The 23,626-nt window shown below is 36.6% G+C and overlaps 1 protein-coding gene across 1 annotated transcript in view; it reads right to left on the reverse strand.

Moving 5' to 3' along the window:
* Positions 1–3,977: 3,977 nt before the first annotated feature.
* The window catches only part of mfrp (membrane frizzled-related protein), a 70,377-nt gene continuing 50,728 nt past the window's right edge, over positions 3,978–23,626 (reverse strand). The window contains exons 7-13 of the mRNA XM_079885656.1: positions 17,508–17,633; positions 17,333–17,409; positions 10,368–10,516; positions 6,833–6,963; positions 6,564–6,698; positions 5,149–5,276; positions 3,978–5,052 (exon numbers count right to left, since the gene is read on the reverse strand). Of these exons, the coding sequence (XP_079741782.1) occupies positions 4,828–5,052; positions 5,149–5,276; positions 6,564–6,698; positions 6,833–6,963; positions 10,368–10,516; positions 17,333–17,409; positions 17,508–17,633 (971 nt within the window). The 3' untranslated portion in view covers positions 3,978–4,827. The remainder of the gene's footprint in view (positions 5,053–5,148; positions 5,277–6,563; positions 6,699–6,832; positions 6,964–10,367; positions 10,517–17,332; positions 17,410–17,507; positions 17,634–23,626) is intronic.

Below are 23,626 nucleotides of genomic sequence, written 5' to 3' on the forward strand. Positions count from 1 at the left end.
TGGCCGAAGGTGTCGTTTCCAGACATATTTTGTTATCTGGTTGAATCTCCAGGTAAGACATCGCGGTAGCTGTAGCGGTAACATTAGCCTATAACTCAATCAACTTTAATATATGTTGCATACTATAACTCCATAAAACCTTGTCACTTACCAATTGTACGTATGCTTCACTGCAAACTATTAATCCTTTTGTAAAACGGTGATCAGTAGTACGAAGTTGCCGAGGGACTGTGCTGACAGACAGTTATCCCTAACTCACAGACTGCAGTCTGTATTGAGTGTAGACCTCGAACTACTCCACAGGGTCGCGATTGGTCTATCAAGCAAGCCTTCAGCTGATAACGCTAATGTGAATGAGACATCCCTTATGAAAAACAACTATAGGAATCTTGTAGTATTTTGGGACAAAATATTATAGTAATCTTATAGGAATACTATAGTATTTTGGGACATACTATAGAAGTACTATAGAGGTACAGAACATCACAGAAGTATAATACACTACTATAGAAATCTTACAGGATTACTATAGTTCTTTTTCGTAAGGGATGTAGACAAATCTGGCCCACTGCCTAATACTAGTTTAACACCCACTACTATATCACACAGAGATCTACTCACACAGTAATCTCAAAAATTACAAGTCCCCGTCCTCCTTTCCGGTTCTGTGCGTTTATTAGGAAGGATGTAGAACTTCAATTCATAATTTGTTTGTTTATTGGCGGTACAGAAAACGACACAGCAACTCTTTGGCATGATTGTCCCGTGTATTTCAATTAGCGCCAAGGCAATGTTTTCCCCCACGGGCTAAATTCACATCACGTGACGGGGCGTTCCCGGGGGCGTTCCCAGACCAACCGTCTGTATCCTACACAATTATCCGCTAACATTCGCTTATTTTTCCACTTAGAAGCTTATTTTACGCACTGAATTGCGTGCTAAATTAATAAAAAATTACTGGTAAAAAACACACACATTTGGATCGATATTTTTATGTGAGGATCGATCCGCCCATCCCTAGTTGTTGGGCCCAGAATAGTCGGCACGGCATGATCTTTAAGCAAAGGTTTTCTGGCAAAGCAGCATCATACTGTAATGAAATGAAATGTAGAGAACACATGCTTAAATTAACACTGCCGTGACTGGGACGTCCGCAAAAAATAAACTGCATCCATTTTTCCCTGACGCCTGGATCGTTTGGCAGCATATTCAAACATTTTGTTTGTCCACAGCCAGGAACAGCACATCTGCGTGGCATCGCGATCTCCTTGTAGACAGACCCACTCGCTGCACGTCGACTGAACACCTGTGGGCGTGACAACGATGCGATGATGCGAAATGAGGCTTGGTCGCCTTGCGCTGGAGGCGGCCATATGCAAACGACTGGTACGTCACTTCGTACCGTGACGTCAGTTCTTACCAAGAAGATCCACCCCAACGAGCTGTAATTACTATTAGAGTAATTACTCTTATATACCAAAAGATCAAGGCAAATTTGGTTTCTCATGTCATGACCCCTTTAAAAAAAACCTTTTAGATGATTTATTATGGACTAAAACATAGTGAGTGACTCAAAATTATGCATGAATCCAAAATACATAACACTAGCCTACATTTCTAATTTTTTTTTTTTTTTTTACTTATTTTTATTCAGTATAACACAAAGGACAACACAAATCATATAACAAGGGGATATAGAGCTGGTAAGTCCCGCCCATCCGTAAAACCCCACTGGACCTCTAGGTTGAAAAATCGTCAATGCAAGTGAATGGGAGAAAATAATTATTTTCTGGTCCCGTTTGAATTGTGCCATGAATGTGAACATATGTTGTCTGTGAATTTTTTATATAACTTTTCATGTTACGAGTTTGACAGTGTATGGTATGATTCTTTGGCTAGCAGTTGTGGAAAAGACATAACGAGAAAGACTACATGTCACCTATGTGACGTCACCCCATAAAGTTGACTTACCCGTGGTTTTCACCAACCTCAACGATTTTGTCCTCTCCCTGAAAGAAGGCGGTGAAGTGCATCAAAGACACAGCCATGATTAGCGGGATCCGTGAGCTAGTGTCCGTGTGCTAGTGGTGTTGACGTTTCAAACGCGTCGAAAGCAGTGAAGAGTTGTAGTCCACAAAGTGCTCTCACACAAAGTCTAACCGTATCAAACTTCTACACGCTAAATTGTAGCATTCTTTACACGAAAAGTTATATAAAAAATTCACAGACAACATATGCTCACATTCATGGCAAAATTCAAATGGGACCAGAAAATAATTATTTTCTCCCATTTACTTGCATTGCCGATTTTTCAACCTAGAGGTCCAGCGGGGTTAGCGGAGGGGGCGGGACTTACCAGCTCTATAGCCTATCATTAGAGAAAAATAAATTACAGCTGATCCAAAATTATAATAGTTAAGTCAATATGAAGAGTTCAGATGCAAAAGCCTCAAAGTGCTATCTGAAATTTTCTTCTAGAATGATAATTTTTTTTATAAAGCTTGTATATTTAAGTTCAATAATTTCACTTACAGTAAATGACAATTAATAGGTAATTTGCATTGCCAGTGAAGTGAAATTATTGAACTTAAATATACGAGCTTGATAAAAATGATCATTCTAGAATAACATTTCAGACGGCACTTGCATCTGAACTCTTCATATATTTCCCATAGACTATTTGTATATGGCTATGATATTTACTGAAGATTAGAATCCACTCTCATTCTTTGCTTTATCGAAGTGATTTCCCCCATCATACGGAAAAAGTTTAAAACATTAACCACATTCGATGTTATAAAAAATAACCATCATAACAAAAATTCACAAATATATTTACGCGGTCAACACAAAATTAACGAATCAGTCTCTGAGACAACTCGTTGTTCCCGAGTCAATTAAAGATTCGTCACACCACTAGAAGACGGCGGACTGAGTGGCAGAAGAGAGTGAGACTGCTGCATTACTGGATTTAATAGGGGAAAATGCGAAAACGTGAGTAAAACAAACGATTATCAGTTTAAACTAAAGGTTGGACTCGATAGTGTTCCTTACAATTTACCAAAGATCCAGTGATCCATGGATATTGACATGCAGCCAGGAATCGTGTTTCCTGACATGTTGTGCCTGATTTCGACGCCAGGGAAATAAAGCAAATTTCCCTGTGAATGCAAATACAATAATGGTAGTTCTATCAGTTATATAGTTCATATCGTCCACCCCTAAAACTTGTATAGTTTTTGTCAGTGTTTATTTAAAAACATCCAATTATGCAGAATATTAGATGGTGAATATTTAATTGATGACAATACAATATACTGTACACTACCGTTCAAAAGTTTGGGGTCAGTAAGAATTTTAATTTTAATTTTTGGGGGAAAGAAATCAAATAGATCAATACTTATATTCATCAAGGATGAGTTAAACTTATAAAAAGTTACAGTAAAGACATTTAATGTTACAAAAGCTTTAGATTTCAGATAAATGCTGTTCTTTTGAACTTTCTATTCATCAAAGAATTTTGAAAAAAATTTGTACACAACTGTTTTCAACATTGATAATAATAATGAATGTTTCTTGAGCATCAAATCATCATATTAGAATGATTTCTGAAGGATCATGTGACACTGAAGACTGGAGTAATGATGTTGAAAATTCAGCTTTGATCACTGGAATAAATTACACTTTAAAATATATTAAAAATAGAAAACAGTCATTTTAAATTGTCATAATATTTCACAATATTACTGTTTTTTTAATTGTTTTTTATCAAATAAATGCAGCCTTGGTGAGCAGAAGAGACTTCTTTTAAAAACATTAAAAAATCTTACTGACCCCAAACTTTTGAACGGTAGTATATATAGGGTATGATTTTACCCCTAAATTCAGCATATTCACACAAAATGATAATTCCTACTGTAAATCCATGTTTCGCTGCCTGGAGTCATTGTTTGTTGTTGTTGTTGTTGTTGTTTATTGTCATATGCATATTCGTACAGAGTACCACAGCAATGAAATACAATGTGCCTTAGCACTCTCTCAGCACCAGTCAATAAATAAGATAAAATATATAGAGCTGAATATAATATATAATGTTTTTGTGAATTGCAGTGATACATTTTCTTCTTTTTTCTGTAGCTTCTGCAGTCTGTAAAAACATAGGCTACCTCAGATTTCTTGTCATATCTATTTATTAAAGGATGTGCCTGACTATTTTTCTCAGATATTGCTTGTAGATTTGACAAATGACAAATGAAAAAAAAAAAAAAAAAAAACAGCAACATTGAATTAAATGTGATGTTTTAAAGTTTAAGACTGAAATAGTATTTTCTTGCAAAAAATATTTGGTAACACTTTACAATAATGTCTCATTTCTTAACTTTAGTTAATGCAGTAACTATAAATTAACAACAAGCAAAATATCTTTACAGCATTTATTAACCTTTGATAATGTTAGTTAATAAAAAAAATCATTTTAGTTCACTGTACATTTACTATTGTTTACAAATACAACTTTTGATATTAAAAATGTAGTAAATGTTGAGATTAACATTAACTATGATTAACAAACAGCATATAATTGTTTATTGTTAATGTAGGTGTTAACAAATGAAACCTTGTTAATAAGTGTTACCAAGTTTTCTAATCAGTTTAGCTTTATTTACAACTTTAAAGCATATTTTTTTTACAGTGTAGTTGAGCCCTCTTTCACTTTATTCCCAGAAGGGACAATCCTTGCTCCTGGATTTTCAGTTCTATATCACTGAGTACTCATTTTCCAGTTTGATTTTGAGGTTGTGGTGTTATCTACCAACTCAGTTATTTGTCCTATGGAAGACAACACTCCATGGGATCCTGTGAATCAGGCAAGAGGTGGCAGTTGAAGGGCCAGTTCAAGTTGATCAGGTTAAGAGCGTGACTGCATTGCTGCTCAGCCGTGGAGCAGATGGACTGGCACGGCTGCAGAACTCCACTCTGAGGGCTACAATGGGGCAAAAACATACCACATACTAGCCGCCGAAAAGATTCAAAACAGGCAAGCTCCATCAGCACCTGCAAGAATATCAGAACAAATTTCCCAAATAAAAATGTGGAATGTATTGTTGATCAAGACAACTCTCTTGACTCGTTGAGAACGTGCTTTCTCACCCTGTACTTGTGCAGAATAGAAGCAGCCTCTCTCTGATCTGAAACGGTTAGCCAGATGTTTGGAAAGGATGTAAGATTGTAGCTTAGACCTCTGCACATTTCAACCCGGATGGGCTCACAAGGTGAAGCTGAGAAGAAAAAGAAAAGAAAAATAAGAATGTGATTCTTCAATGAGAGTGACTTTTGACTACTAAAAAAGTAACTTTTTAGCATGATATTTCAGTTCAAGGCTTTGCATTATATGGTCAAGCACAGTATGTAAACTATACCTTTAACTGGGTTTTTAATTAAAATGGAATAAGAAATTATTATTTTAATGAAATAACACTCTAAACAAGGAACTAAAACTGCCAGTGGGTGGTGGTAAGTGTCTAAATAAAGGGCCTTGCACACCGGACGCGTAACGAAAAAGCGTAACGAATAAGCTAATAGTTCGCGTGCGAATAGTTTGCGTCAAAACCATTCACATCAGCCGCGACGCGAATTTGCGACGTCTGTGACGTTCAGAGTTTCAACATTCCAAAACTTTCGCCGCAAAAGTAAAAAAAAATTGACATCGAAGCGGAAAAAATAAAAGTAATTTTTTTGCCGGAGCACATTCGCGTTCGGTGTGGAAGCGCTCAAAATCACGCACTGGATGTGCGTCAAAATCACATCCAGTGTGAAAGGACCTTTAGTCATTCATTCATTCATTCATTCATTCAAATGGCTGATTCATGCAGGAATGAAGTAAAGAGGTGTGTTTGACTTGAAGCGGTGCTGTGCAGACTGATCGGTGTACGACATCAAAGTACCGTGACAGTGATTCAAAAGCATACAGAGCCGTCAGCTCTCTAATCGCTCTCGTGGAACTTTAACGTCATACACTGATCGCTCTGCGCAGCACCGCTTCAAGCCGAACAAGCCTGATGGCTCTCTTTATGAATGGGCCATTGAATCATTGGTTCACCCGACTGATTCACTCAGAATTCAATCAGAAACACTGTTGTTTTGCTTGGAGATGCACAGTCATTCTGCTATGGCTTTATAGGTAACAAAAACAGACAATATTGTGTCTAAAATATAACACAATATTAATTTCTTATTTATTGATCTGTTGTATAAAATCAGTATCACATTTGCACTCGTGTTATTTGGAACAAAAACTAACAAGAACTATATCATATGATATAAATATGAGACAAAAACTCATACAGGGGTATTTTTTGTACCAATATCTTGAATTTTAGGGGCATATTTCGGTGCATCATGTTCGTCACCATCAACCGTATGAAATGTCACATGACCTTTGTGGGTCTGGGGCGTTGCGGTTGCATTAAATGTATTAAAATTTGTAAGCCATTATTTTTTTTACACTAACTAATTTATTAAATTAATGCATTGAATCGACAGCCCTAATATTTATATATTCTCACTGAAAGGAGGGTAGGTAGAGTTAATGCAGTCATGCTCATCTGCACCGTCTGCGCAGTCACTCCATCCATCACACCGCCAGTCCTGGTGAAGACACTCCCCAGAGCCACAGGCAAACTGTGTTGGACTGCATGTTCCTTAAAGCAGAAAGACATGACGCAGTGCAGCTTTACAAACTGACAAACTTTACAGAGCTTTACAAACATAGAGGTTCACAAAATGTTGACAAAATTTTAAATTGACAAAAGCTGTGGAGTCTTGTGGTACTCACTTTCTGAAAGAGAGATGGCCTTAAATGATGCATAAAAACCACTGTCAGCAACACCGTCATCTGCCACAAACACAACAGTCATCACAGGTCCAGAAGAGGTCAGATCGGGAGGCAGCGCTGAACCACAATACCTGCACAGAATGATAGTGATGCATAATATTTTGAAGTGAAGAATTCATGTGAGGGTTAGGATTAGTATGTCAGCAATACTGTGATTTCTATTGCTTCTGTGTTAAGTGTAAGTAAGACCTGTGTGTGTTGAGGAATGGGAGTTTATGTACAACAGGAAAACACTTTAGAATAGGTCCATCATTAAAGCTACACTGTGTAGGATTTTCTCCCATCTAGCGGTGAAATTGTTTATGACTACCAACTGAATATTACTTTCTAGCCCCTCCCATTCCGAGGGCGTATTAACTCCTACGGTGGCCGTATTATTTCAAATCTGCCGGCAGTCGCGAGTAATCTCCCCCTCGCATTCGTGCCACTGAGTGTAAAAACGGGAAAGGCGAAGCTTGAATTTCCAGGTATGTCCCTCTTTGGCTAATGTATTTTCAAGATGGCTGCCGCCATTCGAGCGACTCGCTCGTATGTATTCAAAATGGCAGATTCTACGCTTGATTAGTTGGTAGAAGTAATTACACATTAATGAGCACATATCTTTTTGAAAGAACAAAGTGTTTTTTTTGCTAAGAATCAACTTAAGAAATTACACAGTGTAGCTTTAATGAATAATAACTACACAGGAACAAATGAGTAACGCACTATTAACATTCTACTATTAGCTACTATTAACTAACAAGAAACTGATTAACAAATTAGCAAGTAATAGCACTCAGTCGGATGAGGTAATTCACTATTAGCTAATCAGTAACTACTATTTTTTTCATACTGTCACAGTTTCGGGTTTGTGTTCTCCAGGTGTCCACTAGATGTCCTCCTTCCCCACGGTGTCATTCACATTATGAACTACATTCCCCACGATCCTTGTCTAATCATTGCACTCAGCTGTTCCTTATCACTGATCATTGGACATTGCACATTGTCTATTCCCTGTGTATATAACCCTGTCTGTTTTAGTGTGTGTCACGGAGTCCTTGCATTTATCACTCCACTTCAGTGTTCTGTTTCTTGCCTGTTCTTGTCTTGTGTTTTGGATTGCTATTGGAATTTGACCCATGCCTGGACTTGACCACTGATTCGGATTACCCTCAATAAAAACTTACTGCAAATTGGATCTACCTCTGTTCTTGTGTGGAATCGTGACACATACCTCCCAGAGGACTACTAAGAACTACTATATACAGGTTCATAATTTATGTGAATATTGCTTAATATATCATTAACTCTAAAGTAAAGGTTGTGGTAACCCACAAGTAATGACTAGTGGGTCATTACTAAATATTAAATATTACCAAATCCTTTAGAATTAATTAATTATTTGGATCAGTATTCTAAAGTGAAAATCATGGTAACCCACTAGCAGGCACGTGCACACATAGACATCAGAGGGGGCTTGAGCACCTGCCCTTTTTATTCCTGGAGAGAAAGTGCCCTTTTTTCTGGGGTGCTTTTTTTTTGTTTTTTTTTTGAAAAATAATATATATTTCTGTTTGCGCACAGCTTCCCTGTCAAACAAATATATTTATTGAAGAATAGTATATCTAAATATCAGGTAAGGAGTTTTGAAGCGCTCCCTCTCCCTCTCCCCCGATCGTTAAACCCGATTGTATTGCTTCCGCCAAAGAAAATAGTACGCTCCGTCTCTACGGTTAGAATCCTGTGAGTCCATAGCAACGCTCTGTTTTTCATGGCAACGGTCTGTTATACTCCGCACAGCGGTCTGTTATCAAGAAATAACACACCGCATTCTACATTGGAATTCAACCAAGCCATGTAATAAAATAAGTTAATAAAATAAGCACATATCACCACCAGGTGATATGCTTTAGTTATTTTGTTTATCCTATTTACCTGCATTGCCCTGTCAATTAGATGCAAATGTGCGCATTTGAACTAGTTGACGCCTAATTTGCATACAGAACGTCCTCAGTTAATGACTTACATCAAGAGTCTTTCCCCCTGAAATTTAGAAATCTAAATTGGTGAATTTAGAAGAAATCTACAGATGCAAACAGATGGAGGATACACTCTAAAAAATGTAGTAAATCTGAGTAACTGCATCTGGTAGCCTATAGAAATAAGTTAACATTAAACATTAAAAATAACAATATTTATAAATTAACTTTTTATTTATGAGTAATTTTACTTTTTTTATTTCCTCTAAACCTTTATAAAATAGTATTCCATACAAACACAAATACATACATGACATTGGCTTTTATTGAATTTTTACTCAATTATTTTGGTAAGTGTAATTTTAAAGTGTTATGTATTCTGATAACACCAAAATAATTAAAACGATGTAGTGCCTTGTGCAAAAATAAACAAATTATTAGTAAAACACGCCCCTCTGCTTGATGCAGTTATTTGGGTTATTCTAAATATGAAGAGTTCAGATGAAAAAGCCTTTAAGTGCCATCTGAAATTTCCTTCTATAATGATCATTTTTATCAAGCTTGTATGTTTATGTTCACTTATTTCACATTACTGGCAATGAAAATTACCTATTAATTGTCATTTAAGTTAAATTACTGAACTTAAATAGACGAGCTTGAAAAAAAAATGCTCATTTTAGAAGAAAATTTCAGATGGCACTTAGAGGCTTTTGCATCTGAACTCTTCATATATACTTGAAACTAGTAGCATAGAAAATGTTTTCAAAACAAGCACATTTGCTGCTCTATAAACCTAGTGAATACTAAGGAGACCATGGTTTCTGTGTGAACTGATTATTTTGGAGACATCTTTTGAAAATGAAATTGCGTGAGTTTGAGGAAGATAAAATTAATTAACTTTTTTAATAATTTTTTTAAAAAGGAAGTCAGAGTTGCGTTAATATATATACTTTTTTGTTTATAAAAAGAAAAAAAATACGTAATTATGAGAAGTGCCCTTTATTTCACTTGAGCCCCTGCCCCTCAAAATGTCTGTGCACGTCCCTGCCCACTAGTAATGCTCAAGTGTTACTCAAGAAGCCATTACTATCAAAAACCTTACAACCTCAAAAGCGTACCCTGATTTATCATGTTTTTCACTTTAGAATAACCCAATTCTGGGTTTGGAGTGTGGCGGGGTAAACTTGTGTATTGGTACATGAGGGACCATAGCTGATATTGTTACTGCAGAAATGCATCATCACAGTTTGTAAAAAGGATCAATTGCTTTCATTCTGCGCTATCTCCTGACAGCATTTAACAACTGTATGATTGCTCCAGTTCATCAAATACAACTCTACAAAGAAAGGTCATTTAGCTGCTCTATAACACAGTTCAAGTAAGCTTCAAAATAATGCACATAATGTAGTTGATAAAAATTCAATTCAAATATGTTAGACTATGTAGTGATGAATTTTAGAAAAAAAGTTTTGAAATGTAGACAAAAAGAAGCAAAAAACGTAGTGAAGTATTCTCACCTGCCCAGCACAGTGCTGGGAACCGTGTCTGTACTGTCGTAAACCTCCACATAGTCAAACTCACAGACATCCTGCGTTTCCAGACTGAAATTCTGAAAGCTTAGTCTAACAACTTGTCCATCTTCCACAGATATTTGCCACGTACACAACTATAAGAGAGCAGTCAAACATTAAGTAGTAGAGATAACTTAAATAATATGATAGAAACAGTTATGCAACAGAAACAAATAATAGTTACTAAATAGTTGGCCTACTGAACCAATATGTTAATAGATCAGTGCACAGCCAGGTTGGCAGGACTGTCAACAACTCCATATGTAATACTTATTTCATATGCCAAGATGTTTCCCAATCATAGGGTATTTACATTGAAATCTTAAAAAAGACATGCCTTTTAAAAACTGACCCCTGGTTTCACAGACAAGGTTTAAGCCTAGTCCCAAACTAAAATGCATGTTTGAGCAGCTTTAACTGAAAGCAACTTGCAGTGGCATATCTTAAAATATGCGCGTGCCATTGTTTTGTACGGAAGCCCTGAACCGCAAGGTGAGAAAAAAAATAAAGAAAACTTATCTCGTTATTTCGACATAATATCTCGTTATTTCGACATAATATCTCGTTATTTCGACATAATATCTCGTTATTTCGACTTAATAAGTCGTTATTTCGACATAATAAGTCGTTATTTCGACATAATAAGTCGTTATTTCGACATAAATATCCCGTTATTACGACATAATAAGTCGTTATTTCGACATAATATCTCGTTATTTCGACATAATATCTCGTTATTACGACATAATAAGTCATTATTTCGACATAATATCTCGTTATTTCGACATAATATCTCGTTATTACGACATAATAAGTCGTTATTTCGACATAATATCTCGTTATTTCGACATAAATATCTCGTTATTTCGACATAATAAGGGGACATTCTAATATGCATTAAGCTACATTTAGCGTTCTTATAATGAGTTTCTATGGGAGGAAAATGCTTAACGTCAAATTAAACGCTTTGCGTTCATATTCTGGACTTATCTGATTTTTGTAGTTGCCTATAGCCTACTTTATTATGATTTTAGTATCATATTGATTAATAAATGCACGCACAATTATCCGTGAACTTGATAAATGTTGCAGATATGTTTTAGGCTACTATCCACAAACAAATTGCTTTCAATTATGTGTGCAAAATTCAGAATTCAACGAATGCAGTGCAACAACAACAACAATAATAGTTAAATTAATATTAGTATTATTAATAATAATAATAATAATAAAGGTCGCAGTAGTGCTAGGCTAAGGCAGTGCAAGCCAAGTCAAGTAAAACAGAGTTTCTTTGCGTTCATAGTCTGGACTTATCTGATTTTTTTGTAGTATACTTTATTATGATTTTAGTATCATATTGATTAAGAAATGCACGCACAATTATCCTTGAACTTGATAAATGTTGCAGATATTTTAGGCTACCCATAAACAAATTGCTTTCAAATGTGCAAAATTCAGAATTCAACGAATGTGCAGCGATTTGTACAAATAGAGACATTTTTGTGTATAAAAGACATTTTTTTGTTTTATTTTGTATTAGTGATTATAATTTGCGCGTCCATTTATTGACGTCTGAGTCGATCTCATTTGAGTGTATTCGGCAATTTGCTTAACGTGGAATTAAACGCGTATATTCTGAGCTCATCAGATTTTGTTGTGCATATACTTTATTAGTATGATTATTTACTGTGTTTGGTCTGTTAGTAAATATGTTAAGATTTGTATTCATTTCGATATGCCACTAGAGGGCAGAATAAGACCGGGAATTATAGAATGCATTGTAGTTATGTTGACCTACTGTTTTCATAACACTGGATATTCTACTAATTTATACTTTTCTAAAACGTTGCATATTAATGGCAATTAACTTTGGCAATTACACTAATAATAATAAAAATGATAACAGCCGCAGTAGTGGTATAAGGCAGTGCAAGCCAAGTAAAACATATTTTCTGATCTGGCCAATAATGACCAAGCATGAAGCAAAATAGGCTATCTGCGATTGAGTTGTGTAAAGTTAACAAATAAACCAAATCTAGATAAACTATAAAGCTGGCTGAAAGAGCAATACTGACAACAAAACTAGCACAAAACTATGTGTAATTGCCAAATGTTAAACAGTTTGAGAATTCATGAGTAGGCCTACAGTTTATAAACTAAACTGGTACTTTTCAATCAACATCTCTACTACATTCATAATCTGGACACCTGTTGGGTACGCACTGCGCAGTGTAACGAAATATTGTCTCTGCTAGTGTCTCAAGGACACTTCTCTTCACTTCAAAATCTTTTGTTTATTTGTGATAATCTTAGCACTTTATTATTATTGTCTAACCTGTATTATGACTGATATTTGACGAATTGCCTTGTTCCTTTTTTTGTAAGTTTTGGACAAAAGCGTCATCTAAATATGTAGCCTAAAATGTTATTATTAATATTTGAGTTTATAACTATAAATGAGTTAACTTAAGACAGTAATATGTTTATCATAAAATAGTTTATGAATGCTATATTTGTTAGCAAAAATTATGCAAAAAATATAGGCCTATTTTATCCAAAACTGTAAAAGCGTTTATAAAAATAAAGCATTGATAAATCATATTATTAAATTATATTATGACAAACATATTACTCTATTACTAAGTGAACTCATTTATAGTTATAAACTCTAATAATAATAATAATAATTATTATTATTATTACATTTTAGGCGTGGAGGCGCCGGCGAGATCACTTGCATCTTCCTATCAATAGTGGAATTCTGGACTTATCATGCAGTGTGCGCTCCACAATAATGGTGGAATATGTTGGAATAGACGATTTAATATGAATGATGGGCGTCAAAATCTTGTGCTTATTTGTTATAATCTTAGGACTTTATTATTATTGTCTAACCTGTATTATGATATTTGACGAATTGCTTTGTTCCTTTTTTGTACGTTTTGGACAAAAGCGTCTTCTAAATATGTAGACTAAAATGTAATAATAATAATAATAATAATTATTATTATTATTAGAGTTTATAACTATAAATGAGTTCACTTAGTAATAGAGTATATGTTTGTCATAATATAATTTAATAATATGATTTATCAATGCTTTATTTTTATAAACGCTTTTACAGTTTTGGATAAAATAGGCCTACATTTTTTGCATAATTTTTGCTAACAAATATAGCATTCATAAACTATTTTATGATAAACATATTACTGTCTTAAGTTAACTCATTTATAGTTATAAACTCAAATATTAATAATAACATTTTAGGCTACATATTTAGGCTAGATGACGCTTTTGTCCAAAACTTACAAAAAAAGGAACAAGGCAATTCGTCAAATATCAGTCATAATACAGGTTAGACAATAATAATAAAGTGCTAAGATTATCACAAATAAACAAAAGTTTTTGAAGTGAAGAGAAGTGTCCTTGAGACACTAGCAGAGACAATATTTCGTTACACTGCGCAGTGCGTACCCAACAGGTGTCCAGATTATGAATGTAGTAGAGATGTTGATTGAAAAGTACCGATCCCGTCCGCTCAGTTTATAAACCATAGGCCTACTCATGAATTCTCAAACTGTTTAACATTTGGCAATTACACATAGTTTTGTCCTAGTTTTGTTGTCAGTATTGGTATTGCTCTTTCAGCCAGCTTTATAGTTTATCTAGATTTGGTTTATTTGTTAACTTTACACAACTCAATCGCAGATAGGCCTAGCCTATTTTGCAGATCAGAAACTATGTTTTACTTGGCTTGCACTGCCTTATACCACTACTGCGGCTGTTATCATTTTTATTATTATTAGTGTAATTGCCAAAGTTAATTGCCATTAATATGCAACGTTTTAGAAAAGTATAAATTAGTAGAATATCCAGTGTTATGAAAACAGTAGGTAAACATAACTACAATGCATTCTATAATTCCCGGTCTTATTCTGCCCTCTAGTGGCATATCGAAATGAATACAAACCTTAACATATTTACTAACAGACCAAACACAGTAAATAATCATACTAATAAAGTATATGCACAACAAAATCTGATGAGCTCAGAATATACGCGTTTAATTCCACGTTAAGCAAATTGCCGAACACTCAAATGAGATCGACTCAGACGTCAATAAATGGACGCGCAAATTATAATCACTAATACAAAATAAAACAAAAATGTTTTTTATACACAAAAATGTCTCTATTTGTACAAATTGCTGCACATTCGTTGAATTCTGAATTTTGCACATTTGAAAACAATTTGTTTATGGGTAGCCTAAAATATCTGCAACATTTATCAAGTTCAAGGATAATTGTGCGTGCATTTCTTAATCAATATGATACTAAAATCATAATAAAGTATACTACAAAAAAATCAGATAAGTCCAGACTATGAACGCAAAGAAACTCTGTTTTACTTGACTTGGCTTGCACTGCCTTAGCCTAGCACTACTGCGACTATTATTATTATTATTATTAATAATACTAATATTAATTTAACTATTATTGTTGTTGTTGCACTGCATTCGTTGAATTCTGAATTTTGCACACATAATTGAAAGCAATTTGTTTGTGGATAGTAGCCTAAAACATATCTGCAACATTTATCAAGTTCACGGATAATTGTGCGTGCATTTATTAATCAATATGATACTAAAATCATAATAAAGTAGGCTATAGGCTACTACAAAAATCAGATAAGTCCAGAAATATGAACGCAAAGCGTTTAATTTGACGTTAAGCATTTTCCTCCCATAGAAACTCATTATAAGAACGCTAAATCTAGCTTAATGCATATTAGAATGTCCCCTTATTATGTCGAAATAACGAGATATTTATGTCGAAATAACGAGATATTATGTTGAAATAACGACTTATGTCGTAATAACGAGATATTATGTCGAAATAACGAGATATTATGTCGAAATAACGACTTATTATGTCGTAATAACGAGATATTATGTCGAAATAACGAGATATTATGTCGAAATAACGACTTATTATGTCGTAATAACGAGATATTTATGTCGAAATAACGACTTATTATGTCGAAATAACGACTTAAGTCGAAATAACGAGATATTATGTCGAAATAACGAGATATTATGTCGAAATAACGACTTATTAAGTCGAAATAACGAGATAAGTTTTCTTTTCTTTTTTTTTCACCTTGCGGTTCAGGGCTTCCGTAGTTTTGTCTCAAGATGCACACCAGTTATGTTTTTTTTTCTAAGGCACGTTTATAAATGCTACTTAAATGCTCTAAGTGAACTAAGGCCTAATTCTGAGTTAATCTAAGACCTGTCTGTTAAACCAGGCCTGAGTGTTTTAAATCAGAGGGTCAGAAACAGGGTAGAAACTGAAAGTTCACAAAAACATATCCGCATAATTTCAACTACAGTGGTTCAACCTTGCGTGCGTCTTCCTCTGCTTGTAGGTCATATGTCAGAACGCCAGCTCCTGTGTCATCACCACGCGCATGCGTCGTGGTGCTCTCGTGAACGTGCGACGGAGACTGATACAGAAGAGAAGAAATTACTGAATAAAGTCGATATTTTGTTTTTTTTAAAAGTTTTTTTCATCGCTTCATAAAATTAAAGGTATAGCGGAGGATTTTCCTGAATTTTAGAAAAGAACCGCCCTCTCCACTTTTTGAAAAAATGCACATGCGCAACACTCTACCTGCTCCCGAGAGGGAACGCCTATTAAACGTGTGCACGAGAGAGCATGCACGAGCTAATCATAGCTTACATTAACTTTTACTAGCAGTGATTTTAAATGGATTTCTCCAAATAGCATGCCAAACTTTACCTGTCAAGTAGAAACTTCGCGACTGAGGCATCAGTGGGAAGCCCAACCTGTGTTTTGAGCGCACGTCATCGTGTGAATCGTGTGCACGAGCACGTACGACGGCCTTATGTAAACATATCACCAGAATGATTGACACTTAGGAGGACCAATAGTCTTGATGATCCACCCGGAAAAAGAAAATCCTCCGCTATACCTTTAAGGTTGAACCACTGTAGTCACATTGACTATTTTAACGATGTCTTTCCTACCTTTTTGAGCCTTCAAAGTGTTAATTAAACAGCTGTGCTAGCTCCCCCTCAAAGCTCTTCAGAGGGAAGCAGCGGTTATGGTCTCCTGAGTGTGAGGCTGTGTTTGACAAGGCGAAAGGTTCTGACACTTTACAATTCAAAGTTTCCAATCAGAGTAATCTGTGATGCATCGCAGTGTGTTGTTGATGCCGTCATTTCTCGCATACTCCCGGACGGCCAAGAAAACCAAAAGCTTTTGCTTTGAGAATGTTGAGCAAAGCAGAGCAAAATTATGTTCAAATTGAAAGGGAGGCACTTGGAAATTAAGTAAAGAAGTAAACATCTGGTGTTGTCATCAAAGATGGTCCTGTGTAATACACTGGGGGCATTATGTTGGCCAAATGTCAAACTGACCATGATAATGCTTCTAAGGGGAATCTTACCGATCTTTGTGATAATCTGCCTGAAGAAACTGTTTGACTGTTCATTGTACTAAGTTCAGTTTAAAGAAAAAGGACATTGAATGATTATAGAGTTTAATCACAGTACATTCTGTTCTCCAGGTATAACTAAGGGTACAGTGTTATGCAGGTCTTTAATTGTTGAGTGAATAGCAAAAACACTATAGGCCAGATTTACTAACAGCTTTTGCAAGTGCAAACCCTCTTTTGGTCTTAAGAAAACTACTGTCAGGATTTATTAGACATGCAGTGAAAAATTAGCGATGAAAAGGCATGGACACAGTTATTTTTGCGGCTGATCTTTGTAGGAGTTTGTCTACACCCTTGTCAGAACATATCTGTTTTTGTTTGCAAAGTTTATGCTATATAGTATTTAGATTCAGGAACTGAATTACAGTGGTAGCAGTTAATAAAACATTTACCTGTTGATGTGGGTAAGGCTTTGGATGGTTTGGACTGGACAATGATCCATATTCTCCTGTTATTTTTCCTCCACATTCTAAAAATCAAAAGATTGCATCCATTATGGTTTATACTTTCAAGTGAGATAAGAGACTAGAAGTATCACACTTTGTGTAGTGACTTTATTACTCTAACCTTTGTGCTTCTGACTACAGTTGACTTCATCTGAGTGGTCCTGACAGTTTGGGTGGCTGTCACAGATGGAAATAGGTAGTAAGCAACGACCACCATCACACATAAACTCTTCTCTGGAGCAGCTTTCTGATTGCATGCAGAGAGAAAACTTTAGTACATAAACAGAAAAATGTAAAAAGTTTAAAACACACCATGTGACATTGTTTATAATTTGTGATCAGGGGCCGTATTCACAAAACATTTTATCTTACCACGAAGAGTTCTAAATAGCAGTAAAACATCTTAGGTAAGAGTTTTCTCTTAAAAATATCTTATTCACAAAGCTGCTGAGACCAACTTTTACTAAGGAATATAGAGAAGTCTTAAACTAAGAATAGGGGCGGGGTTGATCTCGTTGCTATGGATGATGTCAACACGCTTACTAACTATGATTGGCTGATTGGTCTCTTCAATGATTTAATCATAGAAATGTTGTAGAACTATGTATCATGTTGCCATACTCAAATAAATAAATTTTAAAAAGCAGGCTAAGCGTCACTAATTAAACAAGTTTATGTTCAGCTAATTGTCAGTTGTTTCACATGTCTGAATCTCGATAGATTGCTAAATTCAAGTGACAAATTATGTTTTATAAACATAGTTTGGGAGGAGCACTATCTAATCAGCTCGAGAGGAGGCACATAAACTGTATACACAGCCGACTCACCATTTTCTGCATCCCACGCCACCTCGACGACTCACTCTCAGCCCAACCGGGGATATGGGGGAGTACTCAGTGTTTGGGATAAATTCCGAGCTCAGAGCCCTCGATCCCCTCGGACAGCACGGCAAATAGGCTTATTTTACTCTTTTATTCTATCTAATAATTTGTAAGTGTGAACTGTGGCAGTTGTTTCACCGGACAGTTGTTTCAACACTGGACATCAACCACACGGCATACGCTAATACCTTTTCATATACTGTCTACTTTCTATGTATAACAGTTCTATCTAATAACGTATTAGACAGGACTGTTAGACAGATCGTAAACTAATGAACATGGAGAATGCGGGCACTATGTGCTCAGCCTCTGGCCGTTAAAATAAATGTCAAAATGGAGAAAAACCCTTTGGAGAAACCAGGAGAACTGGCCCCCCATCTGAGCCTGGTTTCTCCCAAGGTTTTGTTCTCCATTCTGTCACCTGATGGAGTTTTGGTTCCTTGCCACTGTCGCCATTAGGGGCTTTCGCACCAGGTAGTTCTAGGAACTTAATTCTAGGAACTAGCCACCAGGACGGTTCCCTGAGAACTAATGATTCCCTTAGGAAAATTTTCCTGGTTGCATTTACACCGCCAATAGGAACTTTGAAGTGACGTAAGCCGCGCTTGTTGTTGTGACTTTTATTTTATAAAATAAAATAATAAAATAAATAAAATTTAGTTTATATCCAGTGTTGCTAGCTGAGCAGAAATACATAATCATGTTTCGCTTGGTCCCCTCAAAGTTGCGTTGGATTTCTTCCTTAGCGTAAAGGTTAAGAGGCCCATCTATCACTGTTTGTCATGTTCGTAGAGTTAGTTTGTGGAGTAAATACATAGGCTATAATCTGTGTGTGTACACAGCGATTTTTCTTTTTGTGTGCGTTCGTCACTGGTAGTTCCTATAGTGCTGATTTAGACCCTACTCTGAAGTAGAAGCTAAATTAGTTCTTCCAAAAGGAGTTCCTAGAACTAAAATCATTCCTGTGGTGCGAACACACCGAAATTCGGGTACTCCCGCCAATAGTTCTAGGAACTATGAAAAGGAAGTTCGGTGCGAAAGCCCCCTTTGTTGCCTTTGGCTTTTTGCTTGCTTTGTTGGGGACATTTAAAATTCAACAATATTGTATATAAACCACTATATAAAGGTGACTTGACTTGACTATAAATCAAAATATTTATTGCATTTATAAGGGGAGAAGGCTCAGCACCCAAGCCTCTATCACATATTGCCTCAATGGTGTACAGTGGTGTACAGATTGCCGGCAATAGCCATTAGGATTGTTTGTTATTTGGTTTAGTGACTTAGGAGTCCTCTTGACTACTCCTAACTTTTCACAGATTTAGGAATAGGTGCTGGTTTTAGTGCTAAAATGTTTTGTGAGATACTCTTAGAGCAAAAATTTAGGAGTCCTAAATTTAGGACTGAAACGCCCATTATTTTTAAGATTTTCTCCTAAAAGAGAATATCGGCAAGTTTCTTTTAGCCTTAAAAGGTTTTGTGAATATGGCCCCAGAATATCATATACATTTTCACTGCTTGCTGCTCTCGTATTAGCAACAGTTTCAAATGTTTTAAAGTTTGAGGTAGAAACAGTATAATTAGACTCAGATAAAATTTTCACTATTGCATATGTTACGACCCTGCGTTTTACTTGCTCGCCTACTGGTGGCGTTATGATTCAGGAGGATGTGGGAGATTGTACACACCTGACACCGGTTCACTACTTGATTGTGGAGAGGATAAAACCTTGGCCTCCACCACTCTTCTTCACTTCGTCCAGGGGATTGACGCCCTCTGGAGAAGTCACTTTTTGGCGTGCCTTTATTTATTTACAACCCATACCAACCTTTCTCTTCCCCATTTGGATTATGATTTTTCCCCTTTGATTTTGAACCCTAGACTTTGTTATATTAATTTATCTGTATTTTGAAGAGTAATAAAAACTTGCAAGTCATTTCAGTGTACTTGTATCCTTTATGTTCGGTCGAAACGAGCTGGCCGTAACACATATTTATTGGATATGACACATTTAAATTGTATTACAATATCGTCACCCACAACACAGACTGCTAGATCCACAATACAGTCTACAAAAACAATCTCAAAAACATGCCAGGCACTGCATATCAATAGCATGAGTCCATGCTTTCATGTTGCATTCTCTTTATACATAAAAGTTATCTTTTACGTACATCTGGTATGAAACATTAACTTGTTGACTTTGATTGCTAGGCATAGCATTCCAACAGGTATAGGTCTAGATGTTTGAAACGAAAACTAAAGTATGTTAAGTTTGGTTTTAGGTTTGGGGTTAGGTGTAAGGTTGGGCTAGGTGTGTCCAATCCAGCTTCTGGATAGCTCCAACTCCAATTAAACACACCTGCAAATCAAGGTCTTACTAGGCATAATTGAATCTTCCAGGCAGGTGTGTTGAGGCAAGTTGGAGCTCAACTCCAGGAGCAGGTTTGGACACTCCTGGGTTAGGCTAGTGAAGAAAATGCATTGATATGAATTTATTTAAAATGGTTGATTAATAAAAATCAATTAAATTGATTCCACAACCATTTTAAATACATATAGATTGAAAAGGCAGGCACATATAGCAGGTTGTGAGGCTTGCCCCTCCGTGATCATGTTCAGTACTCGTTGTGACAAATACTGCATCACTGGCGGTCTCTGCTGACTGGCCACAAAAGCAAATGCCACTGCTCTGGGTTGGGGTGTCATATCGTGACCCGCGCCTGGGACAGAAGGCCCCTCCTCAGCGGGGCGGTCCATGGAAGTACCACCAACAACTCCATTATCTCCAAAAACCATAGCTGGTTGGACCATCTTGGTGCCACCAGTAGCACTAACTCCTGTTCCTCCCCGATTTTCTGCAGTACCAGAGGCAGCAGTTTAATATTTTTATATAATTCATATTTGTGGCCCCTTGGCCAACAGTAAGCTAATGTGTCCACTCCCAAAGGGGATTGCGTCAGTGAGAAATACAACTGGCAGTGGGTGGTCTAATATGTTCCAGATCATTTAGACCTTACTGGGATGTAGTTAAGCAGATGAAGACGGCAGAGCAGCGCTGTGATAGCCACCAGAGGGCGCGCCTTCCGTCTTTGTTATCCCATCATGGACTGCATTTCCCCTAAACCCATTGTCTGGGCTCATTATGCCTGATTACTTTCAGCTGTTTCTCATTTCCCTTGTTATCTCTGCTTATATAAGCCATGTGTATTCACTCATTTATTGCGAAGTCTAGTGTGCGGAAGTCAGCTATACCTGGGTTGTCTTCTGCTCCACCGTGTGGATCTACAGTCCTCTCTGCTCTGCTCTGCTCTGCTGTGGTGGTCATCCGCTCCGCCTTGTGAATGACAAGCGTGCAAGTGTATTTGTTGCTTGTCTTATTTGTTTTTTGCAGTTGTCATTGCTAGGAAATATTGTTTTGTTTACTGCGGTAACACGTGCTGAAGTCGCGTTTGTTCCCCTGCTGTGTCACATGGATTTTCTGTTTCGCTGAGCTATCGTAGCCATATTTTTTTAAACAGTAAGGAGTGTCCAACGGCAGGTAAAGTACTTAAACAGTGTAAGGAAATACACATTAGGAGAAGCAGTCAAGCAGCAGAAGTCAGCAGCAGTGTGTAAGTGTATTTGTTCATTGTCTCCTTTGTTTTTAGCAGTTGTCGTTGCTTGGAAACATTGTCCTCCAGAAGCTTGAGGACATCCTAAAGAGGCACAAAATCACTTTTATGGACCTTAACCTTGACTATTCCGCTCTATTTATATTCTATTTATTTATAATTTATTTACTTTAAAAAATCTTGCTATGTGTACTGTGTTAGACTAACTGGGACTTGTCACAGTACTTTCATATTGTTGACCTATTGTTGGTTTGATTGGTTCTATTGTTCTCCTTATTTGTAAGTCGCTTTGGATAAAAGCATCTGCTAAATGATTAAATGAAAAGGTAAATGTAATCTTAACTCCCCATGAACTACTCCCTCAATTGATAGCAGGTTCGCTCTGCAATTCAAGTGACCAGGGTTGTGCATAGAATTGAGAGAAGGCCCACAGAAGACACATGCCTTTGGTGTGAGAGACCCGGGTTCGAATCCACTGTGAGACACCAATGTGTCCCTGAGCAAGACACTTAACCCCTAATTGCTCCAGAGGCGTGCGACCTCTGACATATATATAGCAATTGTAAGTCGCTTTGGATAAAAGCGTCAGCTAAATGAATAAATGTAAATGGATGATTGAGCTGGTGCATTGTGCTTTTATACAAAGAAGCTTGGTGACCTGAAGCATGGCTCTGCTTATGTTGTGCAGGTGTGACTGCTTTGTGACTGATATGAGACACAGCTTGACCTCTTCAACAAGGAAAAGCTTGGTATAATCCAAGTGGTCTGCTCAGTTGACCGGGGAAAGGAGTGCAAAACCGGCTGCATGAACCTGATTTGCATAATCTATTTAATGGATGTCTGATTTGTCTTGTGAATGGTTGGGCAACCTATAAACATTTCAAAATATATTATAAGGTTAGTTTTAGGGATTCATTTTTTACATGTGTTGATGAATTCCCTTTTAGGCTCTGTTTACACCTGGTATTAAGATGCGTTTTGGTCAATCGGATCACAAGTGGACAATGCTATGTACAGGTGTAAACAGAGTCTAAAACATTTTGAGCTTGTCCACTTTCGACCACTTCCAGAGGCAGTCGCATATGCATTTGACCGCATTGCTTTCGTAGCGTAAATGTCACAAACAGCCAACAAAACAGCCACAAAAGACGCCTACTCTCCACCTACTGACCTAATGCGTAAACATTATTGGAAGCCAGATGGGATTTACCAATACCCAAGTTTGGTTTGAAGATGAAAATTGTACCAAGCACTATGTTCTCTCCTCATACCTGACACTCACAGTGTTCGGCATGCTATCGTGGCTTTTAGAGCAGAAACGAAAGCTGCTGCTCTCCGTATGTTTTTCTGTCGTCTCCAGTTGTGTTCATATGTGAATTGCGTCAGCTTATTTCATCCATTAGATCGAAAGATCTAAGAAATCCCATACATTTACCTGTCCAAAGACCCTCCCCTTGAAGAAATCAGGACAGAAGTGGCCGAAAGTGGACAAAAGAGACAGAATAAAAGACCGGGTATAAACGGGTAGGTGTCTCCCTCATCTACTTGTGATCCGATCGACCAAAACGCATCTTAATACCAGGTGTACACAGGGCCTTGAACATCTTATAGAAAGCAGAGTAGGACACCTAAAACTAAAAATGGTACACAAGAAAAGTTCTTCCACTTCCTGCAAATCGATCAATGAAATGTAACTGCATATTGCATATCAGATGCTTGTAAAAGGTGATTTTTTTCGATATATA

Source organism: Squalius cephalus, assembly GCF_949319135.1.
Source record: "Squalius cephalus genome assembly, chromosome: 11".
In the NCBI taxonomy this organism is placed as follows: Eukaryota; Metazoa; Chordata; class Actinopteri; order Cypriniformes; family Leuciscidae; genus Squalius; species Squalius cephalus.